Consider the following 17,061-nt stretch of genomic DNA (forward strand, 5'->3'; position numbering starts at 1 on the left):
AGAGGGCTCAGGGGAGGTGTCAGAGCCCCGGGAGATTCCCCTGGAACGCAGCAGGTACCGCCGGGATGGGCAGCAAACGCTGCTCCTTGCAGGTACAAATCTCCAACGTGTCCATCAGAGCATCGTGGGACAGCAGGATGGGGATGGGAACATCAATCAGCCTGCTGGGATGCAGGGCTTCAGGCTGTTTGGGGTCTGGGGACCTGCAGTCTGCTCAGGATCTGAAGCTGTTTGGGATCCTCACCCTGATCGGGATCCAGGGAATCTCAGTTTATTTGAGATCTGGGGACCTGCAGCCCATTCAGATCCACGGAGCCTCAGCCCATGGAGACTCCCAGCCCACTCAGGCTCTGTGGAGATCCCGAGATTCCGCCACCTCCCCTCGTGGGCCAGAATTCCCATTCTCCCCTCGCTGGCTGCCAGGGTAACAGGAGCTGAGGGACAATGCCACGGCCCCGGTGCTGCTGTCCTGCTGTCCTGCAGCCAGAGCCAGCCTGGCTGGGCACCAAAGTTTCCATGGAGCCACCGACAGGTGCAGGGGAGGCCTTTCCAAAGCTGTTCCACCAAACCCTCGGGGCAAGAGAAAGGAGGAAAGGCACAATGAGGTCACTCCGAGCCTCTCCAGGCTGAACCATCCCAGTTCTGCCAGCCTTTCCTCTCAGCAGAGCTGCTCCATCCCTTGGATCATCCTGGTGCCTCCTCCTGACTCGCTCCACGTCCTCCCTGTGCTGGGACCCCCAGGCTGCAGGCAGCGCTCATCAGATGATCATCATTAATTTTTTAATTAATACTTGTGGTGTGACTGCGCACTTGGCTTTTTCCATGGATTAATGCTGACTGGGTTTGTGTCCCTTTTCTCTCTGAGCACAGGAAACTGCTTCAGGGAGAAGGAACTTAATGTTAATACTTGCAGAAAGTGGCCTTTAACTCCAACCTCCTGCTCTGGAGGAACCCCAGGGGAGACAGGAATCCTTTTCCTCTGCCCGAACCTGCATAAACTAGGCCCATTCGTGGCCATTTGTTTTCCCCATAAATTCCATCCCAAGATTCCAGAATCCCTGAGGCTGGAAAAGATCACGAAGTCCAAACTGTGAGCGATCCCCATCAGAGCACCATGAGTACCACGTCCAGCTGTTCCTTGGACACCTCCAGGGATGGCGACTCCACCACCCCCCAGGGCAGCCCCTCAAACCCTTTCCATGGAGAAATTCCTCCTGAACGAGGAGGGCAGCTCAGGCGAGGGGTGTCACTGCCCCCCCTGCACATCAGAGCCCTCCATCCCTGCGAAAGGCGCATCCAACATCCACTTCTCTCTGAGCACATCCCGGAGCAAGGGAGGCTCCAGCACCAGGGAGCAGGGGCTGTAATCACGGCCGAGAAGAGGGGACTGATACCTCCCAACCCCTCCCAGCGTTTGGGACCATCCAGCACCCCAATCCCGCCCCTCAATATCCCCGATCCCCCTCCCGCACCCCCCAATCCCCCATCCCCGCCGCTCGTTCCTCCCCTCCGCCAGGGGGCGCTGCGGGCGGCGGGCGCGGGCGGCTCCTCCCCGGCGCTCCGCGCGCCCTGCGCGGCCGTTTCCGGTTCCGCTCCCTTTGTGCGAGACAAGATGGCGGCGCGGGCCGGGTTCCAGTCGGGGCCTGCGAGCGGCGGCGGCGCCGGGGCCGCGCCCGGGGCCGCGCTGGGCCCGGGAGCGCCGGGCGGGGCGGTGCGCATGGGCCCGGCGCCGGGGCAGGGCCTGTACCGCTCGCCACTGCCCGGAGCCGCCTACCCGGTGAGGCGGGGCGGCGCGGGGCGGGGCGCGGGGCCGGGCTCGGCGGGCGCTGACCGGCTCTGTTCTCTCCGCAGCGCCCCGGGATGCTGCCGGGCGGCCGCCTGGCGCCGCAGGGCCCGGCCATGGGTCCTCCCGGGTACGGCGGGAGCCCAGCCGTGCGGCCCGCGCTGGCGCAGGCCGGGCTGGACCAGGCTCGCAAGCGGCCGGCGCCGCAGCAGCTTCAGCAGGTGCAGCCGCAGGCGGTGCCCAACCGCAACCACAAGTAAGGAACGGGGGCACGGGGAGAGGGCACATCCCGGGGTAACGGGGACATTCCGGACAATGGGAGCATCTCGGGGCGGCAGCAACATCGCCTGGTTTGTCGTTGGGATCGGGAGGAATTTTTTCATGGTAATTGCCAGGCTTTGGAAGGGGCTGCCCAGGAGGGTGGTGGAGTTCCCATCCCTGGAGGTTTTCAAGGAATGATGGATGTGGCACTGAGTGCTCTGGGTTGGTGACAGGGTGGGGATTGGCACAGGTTGGAGTCAAGGGTCTGGAAGGGCTTTTCCAACCTCAAGGATTCTGGAGTTCTCAGCCATCCTGCAGCATTTAGGGGCTCAAGGGTCCTGTCAGGTCCTTGTGCTTCCCCTGGCACTGGAGGACAACACTGGACAGGGCTGAGTTTATGTCACGTGCCTGCATCCTGGTGTGATGCCCTATTGAGAATGAAATTCATGCTGGATTAAAATGCTGTTCCTGGAAAAGCCAACCCAAGGTTGATTGAGGCAGGAGGGTCACTTGGTGTGGGTGTTGTGTCAGGTCCTCCTTCCCAAGGGATGAAACCCCTTTCCAACAGCTGTAATTCCCTTTGTGAGTGCTCAGAGGGGTGGGGAGCATTGAGATAACCAGTTAGCCACACTGAGCAGGGCCCAGCTAACTGGGGAGCTGCAGGTTTGTGATTTTTTGTACCCAGAGCTGTTCCCATTTTCACACCTCCTTTGCCTCTTGCCCCTGTCAGTGCCAAGAAGAAGAAGATGGCAGATAAAATCCTCCCACAGCGGGTGAGTGGGACACAGGGAGGGGCTCGGGGGGAGGTGAGGCAGCCTGGGGAGCTGATGGGCATTTCCATCCTTGCCTGGCCACAGATCCGTGAGCTCGTGCCCGAGTCCCAGGCCTACATGGACCTGCTGGCCTTCGAGAGGAAGCTGGACCAGACCATCATGAGGAAGCGCCTGGATATCCAGGAGGCTCTGAAACGCCCCATCAAGGTAGGGGGGTCCATGGATTGTATCCAGGCTCTGCAGGCTCCTGAGTTCAGGCAGCAGGTGGGCACTGAAGGGCTGTGTGCTGTGAGTGTGGCAAATCCCAAGGACTGGGACCAGCAGCTCCTCTGTCCTCGCTGTGTGCTCCAGGAGAGGGGAATGCGAGGCAGCTGAGAGCATTGAGCTCAGTTTTAGCAAAGCCTGTGCAGCACAGTTGGCCCTGTGCAGGAGAATTAACTGATTGTTAATTAGCTGGTGGTTTTCCTCCTAGCAAAAGCGAAAGCTGCGTATTTTTATCTCCAACACCTTCAACCCCGCCAAGTCGGACGCGGAGGACGGCGAAGGAACCGTCGCCTCCTGGGAGCTCCGGGTGGAAGGACGGCTGTTGGAGGATGTAAGTGGGAAATACCCAACCTCAGAGGGGACTGTGGGTCTGGAGTTGGCAGTAAAACCAGTTTCCTAGTGTCTGAGAGCACAGCTGGGGCTTGATATCCTCCTTCATCTCTGTTTTCCAAGGAGTCTGATGGTGACGAGACCGAGAGCCCAGCTTGCAGACCGATGGGTGTCCCCATGGCAGGACATGAGTTGTCCAAAGTTCTTAGAGTTGTGAGAATCACTGGTGAGAGCAGCTCAGTGGCACTTGTGTCCCCGGCTCTGAGAACCAGGGCACTGGCATTGTACGTAACTGCTGAGGGGTTTAACTCCTGCGAGCTCATCTTTAACTCCAGTCTTTCCTTTTCTCACTTGGAAACTCGATTTTTGAGCACACGTTGGTGAATTCAGGTGGTCAGAACTTACAGGAGCTGTCGTGCACGGTGGCTGTGCTTGAGTGCTGAGACTTGCTGCCCTAACCCTCTTCCTCCCTGTGTTGCTTGCAGTCTGCTCTGTCCAAATATGATGCCACCAAGCAGAAAAGGAAATTTTCGTCCTTCTTTAAATCTCTGGTCATTGAACTTGATAAAGACCTGTATGGCCCTGACAATCACCTAGTAGAGGTGAGCTGCTTTTTGCTGTGTTTCCTCTAAAAGTGGGTTGGTGTTTCAGCAGGTGGGGTTTGTGTGTCATTTACAACTTGGGAGGTGGGAATCCTTGAGCCTCCTGGGAGCCAGGAGCTCTTGAATTCTCACTTTGGCTTTTCCTCTCACTTGCTGAAGGTCAGAACAAATGTATTGACTCTTGTTTAAACTCTAAGTAGGAAGAACTGGAGATTTCTCTGTCTGGGTGGGATTTACTGGCAAAGCTTTTGGGTGCCCAGCAGCAGGAGCAGGGGGAATCATGTCTGGGGGGTTTCTGAATTCCCTCTCATGTTCCAGTGGCACAGGACTGCTACGACTCAGGAGACAGACGGCTTCCAGGTGAAGAGGCCGGGGGATGTGAACGTGCGCTGCACTGTCCTGCTGATGCTGGATTACCAGGTAGCACAGTAGGGAAAAATTCCTCCCTCTGGGGGTGGTGAGGCCCTGGCACAACTGCCAGGGAAGCTGTGGCTGCCCCTGGATCCCTGAAAGTGCCCAAGGCCAGGTTGGACAGGGCTTGGAGCAACCTGGGATAGCGGAAGGTGCCCCTGGCCATGGCGTGGGATGGAATGAGATTTCTTTAAGGTCCTTCCCAACCCAAACCCTTCCATGATTCCATGCTGGGAGCAGCAGTGCTGGGCATGCAGCATTACCGGTGTCTGGGCTGCCTCACCTCTCGGTGCTCTTTGTTCAGCCTCCCCAGTTCAAGCTGGACCCGCGCCTGGCTCGGCTGCTGGGCATCCACACGCAGACCCGGCCCGTGATCATCCAGGCCCTGTGGCAGTACATCAAGACCCACAAGCTGCAGGACCCCCACGAGCGGGAGTTTGTCATCTGTGACAAGTACCTGCAGCAGGTGAGCAGTGGCAGGGCTGGAGCAGCAGCAGCTGGAGCAGTTCCCAGCGTGGGCTGCCCCCACGGGGGTGGCTGCAGCGAGCCCCTGCTCCTCCCCCAGCCCTGTCTCTGTCACAGATTTTTGAGTCGCAGCGGATGAAGTTCTCGGAGATCCCACAAAGGCTTCATGCATTGCTGATGCCCCCCGAGCCCATCATCATCAATCATGTGATCAGGTGAGGCTGCTCCACGGCAGTTCCTGTTTCCAGGGAGGAGTGGAAGGAGTGGGAGGGAGGGATGGATGAGGCTGCCTGGGAAGACAATGTGCTGTGTCCTGATTTTCAGCAGCAGTTCCCATGTTGCCTGTCACTGTTCCTTTGTACAAGAGCAGCCGCCTCTCTCATTACCACCTCCCTCTTCCAAAGGCACTCCCACATCCCTGCTGTCCTTTGCTGTGCATAGAAACCTTCATGGAGCAATCATTCTTTTCTTTTGCTGCATAGCCATCCGTGGGCTTTAGCAGCTTTTGGGTCTGAGGCTGACAGTGGTATGGCTTGTGCCTGTGCCTGCCTGCAGTCTGTTTGCTGCAGCATCCCAGAGGAGCTGCACTTGCTGCTTCCTTGAACTGGTCCCAGACTTTGCCTTCTTTCTGGAGCTGCTCCCTGATTGTGGCTTCTTGTGGATGTCCCCAGTGTTGACCCAAATGACCAGAAGAAAACAGCCTGCTATGACATTGACGTGGAGGTGGACGATACCCTGAAAACTCAGATGAATTCCTTTCTGCTCTCCACTGCCAGTCAACAGGAAATTGCTGCTCTGGATAACAAGGTAGGAAAAGCTCCTTCAGGTCTGCTCTCCTTGTTGCTGGGCAGGGATGTGTCTCTGGACACAGGATAGGAGTGCTCTGTTGTTTGGAAGCTGCAGTGGGATGAGCCGTGTTTACAAACATGGTTGTACCTGGAAATGTAATTTTTAAAGCAACCAGTCTATGGGAAAATTGGTAATATTTAGAGAGCAGGAAACTGGGAGCTGAACATCCTGGTAAGTATAAGTTAACTAGAGAGTGTAAGAATTTGCCTTTGTGTGTTGGATGCCTTGATGTTTCTGACTTCTCCCCTGTTCAGTAGTTCCATTCTGTGTTTGTCTCCTTCAGATCCATGAAACAATTGAGACCATCAACCAGCTGAAGACACAGCGCGAGTTCATGCTGAGCTTTGCCCGAGATCCTCAGGGCTTCATCAACGACTGGCTCCAGTCCCAGTGCCGGGATTTGAAGGTAGAAGCTTTGTCTTGTGTGGAAGGTGGTCCAGTTCACACGCTTCCCTCATTAGAATGAGCTCCCACAGAGAGAAGGAGGCAATTTCCTCCTCGGAAAGCGAGGCTGGGATTTGAGTTGAGTGTAAGAAGCTGACCTGAGTGCACTGAGATGTGTGTGAGGAAAGGGAAGGGGGTGGGTTTGCTCAGCACAGCCAGAGCTTTTGCACTCACTGAGCTGTTGTGCCTTTGTGCTGCCAGACAATGACTGATGTCGTTGGGAATCCCGAGGAGGAGCGCAGAGCCGAGTTCTACTTCCAGCCGTGGGCGCAGGAAGCCGTGTGCCGATACTTCTACTCCAAGGTGAGCGTCCCCAGGCTGGGGTCCCTCTCTGTGCTGGCACTCCGTGGGGCACACAGTGCTGGGGGAAGGTGGTGGTTGCATCTTGGTCCCGGTTTGAGCTCACCCTTTCCCAGCTGGCTGCTGTGTGTTAACTTGGTGCTGCACCACCCGAGGGTGTTAATGCTGCAACTCTGCTCCTCTTGCAGGTGCAGCAGAGACGGCAGGAACTGGAGCAGGCCCTGGGCATCCGGAACACATAGGCTGCTCTGCTCCTCCCCAGGCAGAAGCATCACAGCTGTTTGTGGAGACAGAGCTGCAGAGCTCTCTGTTCCAGCTCACCGAACCCCACTCTGACAGCGAGGCCCACGCTATTCGTCCTGGCATTGTCCCTGCAGGGACAAGTCCAGGACACCTGGGGCAAGCAGACAGGCTCCAATGAGCACACATTTCTACCTGGTTTTCTTCCTGACTGTTGCCTTGTCAGTCCCAAGGCTTCCACGAGCGTCCCCGTGACTCTGCACTGCCCGTAGTGTCCCCGGTAGCCAGAGTGACTCAGAGCCTTCTCTCAGCCCATTCCTCCCCAACCAGCATCTGGTTGGGCACTCAGAGCTGGCTCTGAAGCCTGGCTCTGCTCTAAGGTGTGGCTGGGCTCTTCCCTGCCACGTTTTACAGCCCGTGCCAGGCGCTGTCGTGGGCAGGATGCCATGAGCTGACATACCTCCCTGCCCTCACCCCCTCCTCAGAGGGTGCTGCTGCACTGGGCTGCCTCATAGGTCACTCTCCTCCTTGAGGAAGTTACTGAACTGTATAGAGAATTGCTTCTTCCCTTCTCCCTTCTCCCTGCCCCATTCCCTGCGTGTTCCCTGATGGACTGTCCTGGGCTGGGATCACAGGGAGACAGACAAGGCCTTGGCTTCCTGCAGGGATGTGGAAGCCTTGGAGTGATGCAGAGCTCTGCACTTCAAACACCTACCAGTGGCTTCCAGCAAACCACGTGGCTGCTTGTGTTCCCTGGAGCAGGGAGAGGAGATGGAGCAGCTGCCTGGAATTCTGCAGGGACAGTGTTGTAGGCTCATTCCTTCAGGACAGTTGTCCTGTGCCACTTGCTGTGGGGACCAGAGGCTCCTTCGTGTGGGTCCAAGGGTCTAAGGACGGGACAGTCCTTGGAAATGGACATTTTTCCAAGCATATGTGAGTTAGCAGGTGTTTCCATGCTGAAGCTCCTGTGGTTTTTAGTCAAGTTTTAGGCTGTGGGGCTGCCATAGGGCCCAGCATGGTTCAGGAATGTACAAATAGATTTTCTCCACTGTGAGGAGTAGCAGCCCCGATGCCTCCTCTTGGAATGAGGTGCTGGTGGTCAGGCTTAGGAGAATGAAATAGCTCCTCTTCACTCCAATCCCAGTGTTTGTGCTCGGGGCTATAATGCAAATGGACTCAAAGCTGGTCTGACTCTTGGAATAGCTGCAGGATCATGTTACTGATGAGCACTCACCCAGTTCCGTGTGGCTGGGGAGGCTGCTGTGAGTTGGAGCACCTGGGTGGCCCTACTACTCCTTGTGTCTGTGTTACTACATGTCTGTGAGTAATAGACTCTCGACTTCCCCTCTCCTTTGCCCTTCTGAAATGCTCCTCCGTGGTACTGGGGTGAAGGTCTTGGTGCTGGAGAAGCAGCCCCTGACTCCTCAGGGTACTCCCACAGGAGGGATGCTGAGTCCTACATAGGCAAACGTAGCTGTTGCAGAGTAACTGCTTTTCTTAACTGAGTATTACGGTTTTTTCCATGGACCAAATTTTTTTTTTTTTTTGTACTGTATCCTTGTAGACGTCACCCAGTTTTAATAAAAGACTCCTGTGAAGGAAGCTGTCCTCCTCCTTCCGTGCTGACAGCTTACACTCTCCCAGCTGCCATGGGGGATGAGCCTGGTGACTCCCAGGGATGGGACACCATTATCTCTGCTTTCTTCTTCTCCTCAAAGCCAGCGGGGTTAAGTGACGGGAGAGAAAATGTTCTTCATATTTTGGCCTTTTATAGCGAGCCCTTCATGGAGGGATCTCCCAGCTTGCAGACTCTGCTAAGCCTTTGCAAAGTGCTTTTGTGGTAAACAAAGTAACTTGAGCAAAACTGGAAATCCAGTGGCCCGTGCTAATAAATCCTGAACTGCCTCGTGTCCACTTGGCTGGATTGTGGCAGCCTGGATTGTGCCCAAGGGAGTAGGGCAGAATTTGAAGGAAACTGAAGTACAGTTTACATGCAAGGTTTAAAATTATGCAGAAGGGGATTTATTCTCTTCAACCTGCTTGTTTATAGAATGTAACTGCTTTGCTGCAGACCTGGGAGCCCCTGGGGCAAGGGAAGGATCCTCTGTGTGAAGGGGAAAGTGCTGCTGGCTGTGGTGGGGGCAGGAGCTGAGTCCTGGGGCTGCACCAGGCGGTTCCAGCTCCTTCTTTGGGGGAAAAATGGCACTTTTAAGCAAGAAGGGGACAATGAAAAGCTTTTCTACAAAAGGCTCAGCAGTCACAAGTCAGCTTGGTGAGTGCCCTGCCAAGGGGTCTGCAGCTTGGGACAACTCTGGTCCCTGCTCTGGGACAGTGTCAGGACCCTGGGGAAAGGCTGGAGCTGTGTCAGGGGGGATAGGATGGATATTAGAAAAGGGTATTTTCCACAAATGTGCTCAGGCACTGAACAGGCACCCCAGGGAACGGTCACAACAACCCTGACCCTGCCAGAGCTCAAGGGTGTTTGGACAACGCTGTCAGGCACAGGGTGGGATTGTTGGGGTGTCCTGTTCAGGGCCAGGGCTTGGACTCCCCAGTCCTTGAGGGTCCCTTCAAGCTCAGGGTATTGCATGATTCCGTGATTCCTGGTTCTGGGGGCTCTGAGCTGCTCCAGGGCAGCGCTCTGCACCTGCTGCGCACGGAGCGGTGCCCGGGCCCCGGGGCGAGGCGGGGCCGGGGGCGGGCCGGGGCCGCCCCTGCTCCGGGCAGCCCTGAAATAGCCGGGGCGGGTTCCGAGCCCGCAGTGCCCCGCTCCCGGCACCATGGGTGGCAAGAAGGTTTGCGTCGTGGGCTCTGGCAACTGGTGAGCGCCGGGCACCCGGCTCCCCTCGGCGGGCGCAGCGCGGTCCCTGCCCTGTCCTGCCCCGTCCCCCCTCGGCAGCCGGTGCCAGCCGTGCCCGTTCCTGCAGGGCACAGCGTGACCTGTGGTGCCCTGGGCTCCCCGGTGCCCACAGCCACGGCCACCCTCTGCCCTCGCAGGGGCTCGGCCATCGCCAAGATCGCCGGCAGCAACACAGCTCGGCTGGGCAGCTTCGAGAGCCAGGTGAACATGTGGGTGCTGGAGGAGGAGGTGGGCGGCCGGCGGCTCACGGACATCATCAACACGGAGCACGAGAACGTCAAGTACCTGCCGGGGCACAAGCTGCCCCCCAACGTGGTGAGTGTGGGCTGCCAGCAGTGTCTCCGAGGGGCAGAGCTGATGGCTGGCCTTTGGAGAGAGGCCAGCAGCTCTGGGGGGCCGCTGGAACCCCGGCTGTGAAGCAGGCGATGCACCGGGCTGTGCGGGGCTCAGTTATGCCCTCCCACTGACCTTCATCTGTGCTTGGATGAGCTGCAGCCCTGGCTGCTCTCACTGCCCACCTTTGACCCTGCTCTGGCATCCCTCAGGCTGGGCTGGAGGCCATGTGGCTGCCTCTGAGCTGGCATCATCCCCTCTGCTCTGGGATCATCCCACCAGCCCCTCTGCTGGCAGGGACCTCGGCATGGTGGCTTTGGGCCCTTCCTTGCCATCCATCCTCCCAGTCTCTAACAACAGTCACGCTCTATTCAGGTGGCAGAGCCAGACCTGCTCAAAGCCTGTGCAGGGGCTGATGTCCTGCTGTTCGTGGTGCCCCACCAGTTCATTGGCAAAGTCTGTGACCAGCTCAAGGGCCACGTGAAGAAAGAGGCCATTGGGATGTCACTCATCAAGGTGGGAGCAGGAGCAGTGCTAACCAGGGTGTGGGGCCAAGGAAGGGGAGCTGGAAGCAGCCTGGAGTGGCTGCTGAGGGAATCCAGGGATTTTGGAACAGAAATGGGCAGTGGGGGGAAGAAGGGAAGTGGGGACAGAGTCTTTGTGGGGATTTGGAGGTGTTGGTGGAGAAGGGTGAGGGCATGTGGGGGATCTCAGTGCTGAGAGGAGTAGGGCACAGCTCTGCACATCAGGATCAGCCAGAGCACTGCAGCACAGGGAATGGCAGGATTGGGTGCAGGGCAGGTGTCCAGCAGGGGCAGCTGCTCATTGTCTGGTTGGCAAGGTGGTGTTCAGTCAAAGGCTGGACTCAATGTCCTTAGAGATCTATCCCAGTGTAACTGATGCTGTGATCTCTGTCCCTGGCTGTCCCCCAGGGCGTGGATGAAGGACCAGATGGGCTGAGGCTGATCTCAGACATCATCCATGAGAAACTGGGAATAGAAATGAACGTGCTCATGGGGGCCAATATTGCCAATGAAGTGGCAGAAGACAAGTTCTGTGAAACCACCATTGGTAAGAAGCCCTCCTCGTTAGCAGCTTCCATTTGTGATTAGCAGGGAGAGGCAAAGGGTGGAGTATGGTGCAGCTCAAACTCCTGCTGCCTTGGGTGAACTGGCCCTGTTCCCTGGAGGCTCCATAGGAGCTGGCTGAGTTCATTCCCAGGGTTTGTGATGGGATCACTCACTTCATTAACAATGGAGTTGGGCAGCTGAAAGTTCCTGCCAGCATAGAGCCAGCATCAGGCAGCTGCCTGGCACAAATTAAAGAGGTGGGCAACAAGAGGCCTTTTAGGAGTAATTTCCATCCTTGATTTCCTTGGGCTTCACAGGATGCCCACCTGGATCTCACGTTATTGCCAGCCAGGGCTGCTTGGAAGTTCATTTGGAGACAGTTCCAACACCCTCCACACTGTTGGGGACTGTGCACAAAGCCAAGACAAACAGAACCATTTGCTGGGTCAGAAGTTGTGGCATTCAAAGTGTTGTTTTATTAAACAACAGCAAACACACTGGGCAGGAGGCTGGGGAGGTGGAGCAGAGCCCACAACCCCTGTGAGCACACAGGACCCTGCAGGGACAACCAGGACAGAAAGCTGCAACCCCAAATTTACAACCTTTGAAGATGCCTTTAACCTACTGAGCATTCAGAAAGTCATTTCTGTCTCGCATGACAGCAGCATGGATTGTCCCCTGTGTTCTGGGAATGTCAAAGTTGAACATTGCTTATCTGTCAGGCAGTGTGTGCCTGACTCTGTGTGGACCTGCAACTGTTTTGCAACATTGGTTGGGCAATAGGTTCCTCTCACTGAACGACCTTCAGGAGAGCACGGACCTACCTCACGGGTCTTCCCCATCATCTTCTTCCTCGTCCCTTTGTCTCCTCAGGCTGCAAGAACATGAAGCACGGGCAGATGCTGAAGGACCTGATGCAGACCCCCAACTTCCGCGTGTCGGTGGTGCAGGAAGCTGACACTGTAGAGATCTGTGGGGCTCTCAAGGTGGGCAGAGCCTGGAGCTCTGCAGGGAGCTGGGAGAGGAGGGATGGTGGGCACTGACAGCAGCCAGTGGGATCACACAGCCAAGCCCCAAGCTCTCTTGGGAACAGATCCCTCCACATCACATTGGCACTGTTTTCCAGAATGTGGTGGCTGTCGGGGCCGGTTTCTGCGATGGGCTTGGCTACGGTGACAACACCAAGGCTGCCGTGATCCGCCTGGGCCTGATGGAGATGATTGCCTTTGCCAAACTCTTCTGCAAGGGCCCTGTCACCTCCTCCACCTTCCTGGAGAGCTGCGGCGTTGCCGACCTCATCACCACCTGCTACGGGGGCCGCAACCGCAAGGTGGCCGAGGCTTTTGCCAAGACTGGGAAGGTGAGCAGAGCTGGGAGTGGCTCACACTGATAAAAGTGTGTGGATAAAGCTGGGTCAGGGCAGCTTTAGGTGGGAGAGCAGGAAAATTCTTCACCCATAGGGTGGATGGGCACTGAGCAGGTTCCCTGTGGGATCTGCCTGTGCTTGGCTAGTGCTGCAGCCCAGCTCCAGGGCAGGAACGTGGTGCAGCAGCAGGGCTGCAGCTCCAGCTCCTCATTGCTGTGTTGTTTCAGTCCATCGAGCAGCTGGAGAAGGAGATGCTGAATGGGCAGAAGCTGCAGGGTCCCCAGACATCTGCTGAGCTGCATCGAATCCTCAAGAGCAAGAATGCGGTGGAGAAGTGAGTGCTGGAATCTCTGTGCTTTGTTGGGGTAGGGCTGGGACATTTCAGGAGCAGCAGGAAGGGAAAGCCCCCACCAGCTGGGCAGGAGTGGCCTGTAGGATGGGGCACAGTGCCATTGGCCCAGCTGCTCCTGCATGCCATGACAGAAGTCGAGGTGCTCTTACTCTGCCATCTGGGGTGACTTTCTTTGTCTGCCCACAGGTTCCCCCTCTTCACTGCTGTGTATCGGATCTGCTACGAGGGAAAACCTGTCACCGACTTCATCACGTGTCTGCAGAACCACCCTGAGCACATGTAAGGGTTCTGCCTGCAGAGCACAGGTCCTGCTGAGATGTGCTGAGAGCTCCTGCCCACACCAACCTCATCTGCTGCCACAGCCTTGGAAGGAGTCTGGGGCTCCTGGGAGCCTCTGCAGACTGCTGGAAGAGCAGAGGTTCCCTTCCCCAGCCCAGACACTGCCCTGGACACTGAGCCTGGCACAGAGGTACCTGCTGACCTCTTCTTCTCTTTGAAGGGCTCATTTAATTGCTGCTGCCAAGGTTTGCCCTAAGCAGGGCTGAGCATCTTCCTCCTTCCACTTCCTCACAGTGGATTCAGCTCTGGGAAGGACTCTGCCAGGCCATCATGATAGATCAGGGCTGGGCACTGCCTGGCAGGGAAAACAAGTGTCCCAAGTCCTCCTTCTTAGCCCCTATGGGTGGCACCAGCTCTTCCCTACCTGCTGCTGCTTTTGCATTCCCTGTCTGGTGGAGAGGGCACAGTCCCCTGCCAGGCTCCACCTGCTGAGTGGAGCTCTCAGGACTTCCAAAAGACACTGAGGATCTTTCTCAGCAGCACCAGCACAGACAATGGCATTCCCTGCCACCCAGCCATGTGCTGCTTTCCTCCAGCTGCTCCTGCTGACCCAGGGACACGCTGGAGTTTGTTTAGAGCTTTTGCTCTCTCCATCAGACCTGGCCCCAGCCCTGGGAAGCTCCCCTGTTGTCACAGGAGGAAGGAGGTCTCACACTTTCCCTCATGTGGGGATGCTGCAAGCTGCCCTCTGGCACGGGGGCAGGAATTGGCATATGATCCACAACAGGTACATGGAGATGTCCAACATCCCAGGACAGAACCAAGGTCTTGGGCCTCACTCTGAGCCTGTGAAATTTTCCCTTTGTCCGGACAGGTGACACATGTCCCTCTGCCCCTCTGAGCTGTTTGCTCAGGCCAGAGTGTCCAGCAGTCACTGATCCTACCTGGGCTGGAAGGCTGGAATGCTGCAAGGCTCCCTGTTCTCCCCATTCAAATCCCAGAGCCAAGGGGTCTCTGACTAGCAGTGTTCCTTTGAAATAACAATAAACATGGAGAGGAGATGGGAGATGCTCTCCAGTGCATCACTGTCGCTGGGTTGGTGCCTGCTGGACTTGCTGAGTGCTCAGAACAGGGCACTGCCCGTTCCCTCCTGGCTCTGCACCCTCCTGTGCTGTCCCAGAAACAGCAAGAACGTCCCTGTAGGTCCCTCTTTAGCCCCAAGGTCACACAGTGTCCCACTTGCTTTGTCTCAGCAACGGTTCCAGGATTAAAATTTGGCCGTAGGACTATGGTGGGTTGGGATTGCAACATTGAGCCGGGTTCAGAGTCCTCACCTGGGGCCAGCAGGAGCCAGGCCAGGACTGCACTGTGCCCCACACACCCCAGGCCTCCCTTCCTCTGACGTTTGGGGCTTCCCAGGACACGCTGTGAGATTTTATTCATCTCTTCCCAGCTGCTTTTCCCAGACTCGCCTCGTCCCTGTGTGTCTTTAAAGGAGCCCCGTACTGAGTGACCTTTCCATAGCTCTGAACCCTCTGCTCGGTGTCTTACAAGGGGAATTTAATCTGTTGGCACTGCACTTGTTTCTGTGCCTTTTATTAGCCACGTTTTCTCAGCAGGCACTCCGCGACCTTTAAATTCAGCAGAACTGTCGTGTGGGGGGAGCCAACACGGCTTCCTCTGCCGAGGAGCTTTATTGAGCTTGGAGGAAGGATAAAGGAAGTCCAGCGTGTTCCTGCAGGGCTGGCACCACTTCTAGTTCTCTTTGTCTTCAAGGACTTCAAGGAATCCAAGTGTTTGGATACAAAGCTCATGCAGGAGAGAGGGTCCCTGGGCTCTGCAAACTCCTGTCAGCACCTGCAGCAGAATCCAGCAGGGATTTGTGTTTAGCTGAGAGCTCCTCTGTGATGGAAATGCTTTGTCCATCCCCCTTGTCCATGTTTCTTTGACCCTGGAAGCGCCCAAATTGCTGCAGACCCTTGCTGAGGGTCCCAGGTCTCCAATGATCTCTCACTTTTAAGCACACCAAACTGGAGCTGGATGTCCCGAGCTATAAAAAGTCTTCCCTTTGCCATTTGGAATTATGTTCTGCAGGCTCAGCACATCCCAGTGCCGCAGCCTTGGGAGCTGCTGGTGGGGGAAAGATGGATGAGGGGAGAAAGAGTAACCCTGGCAGCTTTGGAGCTTGAGGGAGCCCCGGATAGAGCAGGGCTGGGACAGCAGAGCTCAAAGGCTGGAAAGGAGCTCCGGGAGGGGAGCAGCTGCCTCAGGGGCGGACAGGAGTGAGGGGACCTGGGGGAACAGGAGGGACCTGGGGGAACAGGAGGGACCTGGGGGAACGCGGCCTGTTGGGAAGGGGGCTCTGGGCTGGGGGCACACTGGGGTCCTGGACACGCACCAGGACCCTTGGAATGGCACTGGGACCCTCAGGATGGCACCAGAGCCGTTGTGAAGCCACCACGATCATCGGGATGGCACCGCACCGCCGAGCCTCACGGCTGCAGCACGGCCCGGACAGCCTGGGCCCCATCCACGCATGGCCAAGGACTGTCCCTTGAGGGCCCTCGGCCCGCGGGTCCCGTCGTGCAGGGAGGCCCGTGTGGGCTTCGCCGGGGGACCCGAGGTGGCGGCGATGGCGGCGGGAGCGGCCCCTGAGGGGAGACTGAGGCGGGGCGGCCGCCAGGGGGCGCTGCGGGCACCGCGCGCGCTTCCCGCGCTCCTCGGGGCCGCACGTGACACCGCGACACACGTGACGACACCGGGCACGTGACTGCCCTGGGGCACGTGACGCGGGCCGGGAGAGCGGCGGAGCGGGAGCGGAGCGGTGAGGCCGGAACGGACGGGACGGGATGGGAACGGGGAGTTCGGAGAGACCGGGACGGACCGGGATGAGACGGGAGGGGGGAGTCCGGAGGGACCAGGCCGGGCCAAAAGGGATGCGACGGGAGTGGGGAGTCCGGGGGGGGATCGGGCCGGACCGCACCGGACCGGACGGAATGGGATGGGATAGGATGATGGACGGGTCCCGCGAATTCGTGCTCCCGACCCCGCTCCCCTCCGCCTTCCTGCGGGCCGGTAGTCATTGAGCTCACCAGGGACCGACCGTGTCCGTGACTGACCTGGGTGAAAGAATGGAAGCGCCCTGAGCGGGTCTGGTGCTGGTACAAAACGTGGCTGATCCATCCGCAGGCTGTGCTGCCGTCCAGCAGGGCCTCCATCGGCTGGGGCAAAGAAAAACGTAATGATTTATTAGAATAACCTCATGAAGGTCAAAAGAGCAAGTGCAGGATCCTGCACCTGCGGAGGAATAGCCCCAAGTAGCAGAGGGATCCTGGAATGCACGGGGCCAGCAGGTCCGGGAGGGGATCCTGCCCCTTGGCCAGAGTGAGCATCCAGTGCTGGGCTCCTCACAAGGAGCTGCTGGGGATGCTCCAGTGCAGGCCACAAAGATGTTGAGGGATCTGGAGCATCTCTGAGGGGAGACTGTGGGAGCTGAGCCTGGTTATTCTGGAGAGAAGACTGAGATGGGACCTTATTAATAGGTATAAATATCTCCACGGGGTCAGAGGATGATGGCAGACCCTTTTGATGATGCCCAGAAACAGGATGAGGAGCAAGTCATAAACTAGACCACAAGAAGTTTTACCTCAACATGAGGGTGAACTTTCCATGGAGGGGGGCAGAGCACTGGAACAGTTCCCCATGGAGTCATGGGAGTTTTCCTTTCTGGAGACACCGGGACATCCTCCAGTGTCAGCTGCTCTGGGTGACCCTGCCTGGACGATCTCCAGGTCCGTTCCAACACTGAACATCCTGGCATTGTGTGTCTCTCTCAGGTGCAGCCATGGTGTCCGGAAAGCAGCTGGCAGACTTTGGCTACAAGGCCTTCTCGGGCTCCATGATGCTGCTGACGGTGTACGCCGGCTACCTGTGCAGTGTGCGTGTGCAGAGGATGCTGCAGCAGCGCCGCCAGCGGGAGAGCACGCCTGGGGCTCAGAGCTGAGCCTGTCCTGGGGCTGGGGCTGAGAGCTCAGCCTGTGCTGGGGCTGGGGCTGAGCCTGTCCTGGGGCTGAGCCCTC

General features: G+C 57.6%; 3 protein-coding genes across 3 annotated transcripts; all 3 read left to right on the forward strand.

The window, feature by feature from the left end:
* The first annotated feature begins 65 nt into the window (after positions 1-65).
* SMARCD1 (SWI/SNF related, matrix associated, actin dependent regulator of chromatin, subfamily d, member 1) lies at positions 66-8,324 on the forward strand. Its single transcript, XM_054293552.1, has 14 exons — positions 66-92; positions 1,517-1,777; positions 1,852-2,039; positions 2,775-2,817; positions 2,902-3,024; positions 3,290-3,412; positions 3,897-4,013; positions 4,332-4,433; positions 4,729-4,890; positions 5,007-5,104; positions 5,561-5,696; positions 6,022-6,144; positions 6,384-6,485; positions 6,671-8,324. The coding sequence occupies exons 1-14, from the start codon at positions 66-68 to the stop codon at positions 6,722-6,724; spliced, it is 1,659 nt and encodes a 552-aa protein (XP_054149527.1). The 3' UTR covers positions 6,725-8,324.
* Positions 8,325-9,472: 1,148 nt separating this feature from the next.
* On the forward strand, positions 9,473-14,472 carry GPD1 (glycerol-3-phosphate dehydrogenase 1). The gene is made up of 8 exons (XM_054293548.1): positions 9,473-9,543; positions 9,720-9,897; positions 10,291-10,431; positions 10,848-10,986; positions 11,859-11,971; positions 12,112-12,345; positions 12,579-12,685; positions 12,890-14,472. Exons 1-8 carry the CDS (start codon positions 9,503-9,505, stop codon positions 12,984-12,986), a joined length of 1,050 nt encoding a protein of 349 aa, XP_054149523.1. The 5' UTR covers positions 9,473-9,502; the 3' UTR covers positions 12,987-14,472.
* A 1,270-nt stretch (positions 14,473-15,742) lies between these two features.
* On the forward strand, positions 15,743-17,050 carry LOC128948786 (cytochrome c oxidase assembly protein COX14 homolog). The gene is made up of 2 exons (XM_054293559.1): positions 15,743-15,806; positions 16,819-17,050. Exon 2 carries the CDS (start codon positions 16,827-16,829, stop codon positions 16,983-16,985), a length of 159 nt encoding a protein of 52 aa, XP_054149534.1. The 5' UTR covers positions 15,743-15,806; positions 16,819-16,826; the 3' UTR covers positions 16,986-17,050.
* The last annotated feature ends 11 nt before the right edge of the window (positions 17,051-17,061 follow it).

Source organism: Melozone crissalis, unplaced genomic scaffold, assembly GCF_028551555.1.
Source record: "Melozone crissalis strain CALT ecotype California unplaced genomic scaffold, PUWL_Pcris_2 ptg000160l_1, whole genome shotgun sequence".
Classification (NCBI taxonomy): Eukaryota; Metazoa; Chordata; class Aves; order Passeriformes; family Passerellidae; genus Melozone; species Melozone crissalis.